Source organism: Verticillium dahliae, genomic scaffold (genome assembly GCF_000150675.1).
Source record: "Verticillium dahliae VdLs.17 supercont1.8 genomic scaffold, whole genome shotgun sequence".
Lineage (NCBI taxonomy): Eukaryota > Fungi > Ascomycota > Sordariomycetes > Glomerellales > Plectosphaerellaceae > Verticillium > Verticillium dahliae.
The window spans coordinates 662,039-665,857 of NW_009276927.1; the positions used below are offsets into that span (position 1 = coordinate 662,039).

At 60.3% G+C, this 3,819-nt stretch overlaps 3 protein-coding genes across 3 annotated transcripts in view; 2 read left to right on the forward strand and 1 right to left on the reverse strand.

Annotated features, from left to right (window-relative positions):
* Positions 1-680, forward strand: part of VDAG_04765 (uncharacterized protein) — a gene marked incomplete at both ends in the record, with an annotated part of 2,428 nt that extends 1,748 nt beyond the window's left edge. Inside the window, 2 exons of the mRNA XM_009654369.1 lie at positions 43-88; positions 246-680. Of these exons, the coding sequence (XP_009652664.1) occupies positions 43-88; positions 246-680 (481 nt within the window). The remainder of the gene's footprint in view (positions 1-42; positions 89-245) is intronic.
* A 472-nt stretch (positions 681-1,152) lies between these two features.
* VDAG_04766 (60S ribosomal protein L13-B) lies at positions 1,153-2,536 on the reverse strand (the record flags this gene model as incomplete). Its single annotated transcript, XM_009654370.1, has 6 exons — positions 1,153-1,589; positions 1,691-1,849; positions 1,933-1,979; positions 2,072-2,105; positions 2,161-2,205; positions 2,468-2,536. The coding sequence occupies 6 exons, from the start codon at positions 2,534-2,536 to the stop codon at positions 1,188-1,190; spliced, it is 756 nt and encodes a 251-aa protein (XP_009652665.1). The 3' UTR covers positions 1,153-1,187.
* A 455-nt stretch (positions 2,537-2,991) lies between these two features.
* The window catches only part of VDAG_04767 (uncharacterized protein), a gene marked incomplete at both ends in the record, with an annotated part of 1,361 nt that continues 533 nt past the window's right edge, over positions 2,992-3,819 (forward strand). The window contains 2 exons of the mRNA XM_009654371.1: positions 2,992-3,322; positions 3,460-3,764. Coding sequence (XP_009652666.1) covers positions 2,992-3,322; positions 3,460-3,764 — 636 coding nt within the window. The remainder of the gene's footprint in view (positions 3,323-3,459; positions 3,765-3,819) is intronic.

Here is a 3,819-nt window from a genome sequence, read left to right on the forward strand (position 1 = left end):
GGGCGCGCGCGCCGCCCTCGACGTTGTGCGCGTTCTGCACAGACGCCCGTGCATCCGTGCTGCCGGACTGGGACCCGCGCGACGACGGGTACGTGTCCGGCGCGCGGGGGCGCCCGTAGCGGCGGCGGCGGCGGCGGCGTCGTTCGTCGTCGCCGGCTGGGGAGGACGTCGCGCGGCCGCGGCGGGAGGTGTTTTACCGGCGCCACGGGGCGCTGGGCAAGGCGCTCGCGCACCTCGTTGTGCAGCCCAAGTTTGGCGTGCTGCGGAGCGAGGCGTGGTTTGTGTTTGCGCTCATGGCGAGGAGCGAGGACGGCGCTGGCGTTGTGTCCAAGGTGCTTGCTGTGCCCGGGGCGTGGGAGGCGCTCGTGGAGAGCATCACGGGGAGAAGAGAGGGTGAAGAGCGTTCGGCTGAGACGGCGGAGGAAAGGGGTGAGGTTACCATCAGTACGGATGCTGCCTCTGTCGTGGATGGGCTGCAGCCGCAGCAGGTTGATCCGCAGCAGGCGGAGGGGATGGCCAGGGTTGATCGGGAGAACGGCTTGGTGCTCGTGTCCGAGCTGGTCAAGCATGCTGGGGGGGATTTCCCCGCGGCGAGAAGAGCAGCACTGGGAGAGATGCTGAAGGAAGGCGGGGAGTTGGTGGCCGAGGGTCGAAAAGATGACGGCGCGAAGGAAGGCTAAGTCCGGTGGCCGAAGAGAATTTGCTGCCGCCTGAGATGTGTAGCGTAGTTAAATGACACTTCGCATGCACATCACATCACCCCGTGTTCAGACATATTCCAGCAAGCAAGGTCATAGTTCACATTGGATATCATGTACCCACTTCAGATCATGCTTTTCCCATTGCAGTCGTCTGAGTACATACGCCAGCCCAAGGACGAATGCAGCTGCGGCGGTATTCTTCTTCTGCCTCCTGACCCGCGTCCTCAATTGTATCTTTGTTCTTCCCCCCTCTACCCCAACACGCCCAGGCCAGGAAAGAAGAAAGAAGCCGACTTCCGGGCTTCCTCTCGGAACGGAAACACGGATGGTCCGAAAAGCAGCCGGAAGGAGGCGTGCAGCAGCGTTTTGCGCGTAAAATGAACCTATACCATGCAATCCGGCCAGCCCCAGCCTGAAACGAACGAACCAAAAAGGAAATGAGCAGACAGAGGTGGTTGATGCCGTTCACGACATGCCGCCTCCCGCTTATTTCTTGGCCGCAGCCTCGGCGTCGGCCTTGTCCTTGGCACGCTTCTCGCGCTTGCCCTGGTTGCGCTTCTCGCTGCGGGCGTGGCGGAGGGCCTTGAAGGCACCGCCCTCGACGGCAGCGGGGATCTCGGACTTCTTGATCTCGGAGAAGCCAGACGCGACGGGGGCGAAAGGCAGGGCCTTGGCGATGTGGGAGGCGGTCTCGATCTTGGACAGGTCGGTCTCGGTGGAGTCACCCTTCTTGGCCTTACCGGCCTTGCGGGGGAAGAGGACAAGGCGCTCCTGGTAGGCCTTGAGGCGGGCGACGTTGGCGGCGAGGCCCTCCTCAGAGAGGTTCTGGCGGCGGCCGTCGACGGAGATGCCGATGGTCTGGGCGAAGCGGCGGGGGATGCCGGCCTCCTGTGGTGCGTGTCAGTAGGGTTTTGGGGGGGACGATCGAGGGGTCGCTGTTCTCCCTCCCCCTGATGTCGAGGTGATGGTTGATTTGGTGCATGTCGTACCTTGAGCTCGGCCAGGGAGAAACCACGGCCGGCGCGAACCTTGCGGTTGTACTTGATGGTAGGGCACCTCACGATGGGGCGCAGGGAGTCGACAGGGCGGGGAGCGACCGCGGCGGCCTTGGCCTGGCGGGCATGTCTGCGGCTGAGCTTCTTGCCGGGCTAAAATTCCAGAAAATATCAGATCCTCTGTCGCGATTCACACAAGATAAAAGTCCGTCTCGTTGCCCGTGGTCGTTTCATACCTGGTCGAAGTGGGTGCGAACCCGGCGCTGCCAATCCTTGCGGAAGTCTGAAGGAACAAAGTCAGTCGTCTGTCTATTTCGTCGTCGTGTTCTTGCGTTTCGTCGTCGAGAATCGAATCGGTGTGGGGGGGGGCCTCACGGTTGCTCTGGAGCTTCTGGTTGCCCTGAATCGCCTGGAATTGAAAGTTAGTACGGACGATGAGGATGCGCCGTGACCGTGGGCCATACCATTTTGACTTGGACTGCTGACGACCGAGTTGTTGATGAGGGTTGCTGCGAGGTTAGTTGGAGGAGGAGGCAATCGACAGTCAGAGTCGGCAAAAAACGCTTGCCCTAAAAATTCCTGTGCCTGCCCAAATTGTTCGGGTGGGGCCCACATCCACGAAGCGGATCTGAGAGGGGACTGGGTCGAGGGTGCAGGGTCACATGACCGACTGGGGTCTACTCGTCCATTGACGAACGAGCAGCGTCGTGGGTGATGAGGAAGCGGGTACGTATTGACTGGGCTGATGTGGGCAGTTCTGCCGCCACCGACCGCTTTTATGGCATCGTTTTTGGCAACAACTTGTCCCAGCACCACTTTCGCTGTCTGGACCGTGACCATGGTCCTGTGAAGATGCTCAATCTTGGTTGCTGCTATTTGAGAAGATTATGATGGCCATGACTTGTTCGATAGCCAAATGGCTTTGGAGTTGTCGTCATCGAGCTCTGTTTGCTCGACTCAAATGATAAAGAGCTCACGGGATATTGCGATACTCCAGCATTAGGACTATCAATGAAGCTTGGTGGAAACTGCTACCTAATTTCTTGCAAACAATTGACCTGTTCCAATGATCCAATGTCTATAACGTTCATTCAATCGCCCAAGACTTGAAGAGGCAGATGGATCAGTTTGTGCCAGCCTCTGCCAGTCGCTGCCAGCTGCGCCGCTCAGCCAATCCTATCGGCGCCAATCCCTGAAAATCTCAGCCGGGAAATGGAAATGGAACGATCATCGGCGGCATCTTCAGCAGACCCCGAACGTCTCTCCTGAACACCATCCCTCAGCTCACCACCAAGATGCCGATAAAACCCTCAATGGCGACGCGCATGCCTCTCCGGAGCGCTTCGGACGCAACCCGATTCACATCCACCACCCCGCACGCCTCTTCGAAGCAACCCCCCGTATCCGCCGCTACATCGAAAGCTCCATCCGCCGCGAGCAGGCTATCAGGCAATGGGCCCAAGAAGGGTGGCGAGACGCCCGAGGAGCGCGTCCGAAGGCTAAGAGCTGCACACGAGGCCGCACGAAAGGCCCAGGTGTCTGGATTTGACAAGGCTGTCGGCGGTGGACGACGTTTCTTTGATGTTGCGCATCGCGTCACTATTGCAGGACTGCTAGGATTCACTGGTACGGCTACCTCCTTACCCGTAGCCACCACCTATATTCTTGGATCCCTCGGTGGGAGGCATCCTGCTATGCCTCCTCTTCAGGATCACACGCAGGACAGTCGGTCGTCGTGAACACACACGCTAACAACATGACAGCCCTTGCCGGCCTCATCTCCGTCTACTCCGTCTACGACATGGTCACCTACAACCGCAAGCGTCGCGAAGACTTTACCGAAGCCCAGAAGCTCATGGACGCCGACTCCCTCTCTGCCGCCCGTATCGCTTTCATCAACGGAACCGCGACCGAGGACCAGATCCAGCTCGTCGAGGACGCCAACGCCCAGGCCCGCGAGACGGGTGTCAAGCTGCCCCCTCTGCTGGCGCCTGCGCCGCCCACTGGCGCGTCCATTGCCCTGGGCGCCGCCGCACCCGCTGCCTCGAGGACCGAGGAGCCGAGCCCGGTGCTCGACGCGCTGGCGAGGGAGGAGGAACTCAGGGCGCTCGAGGCCAGGGAAT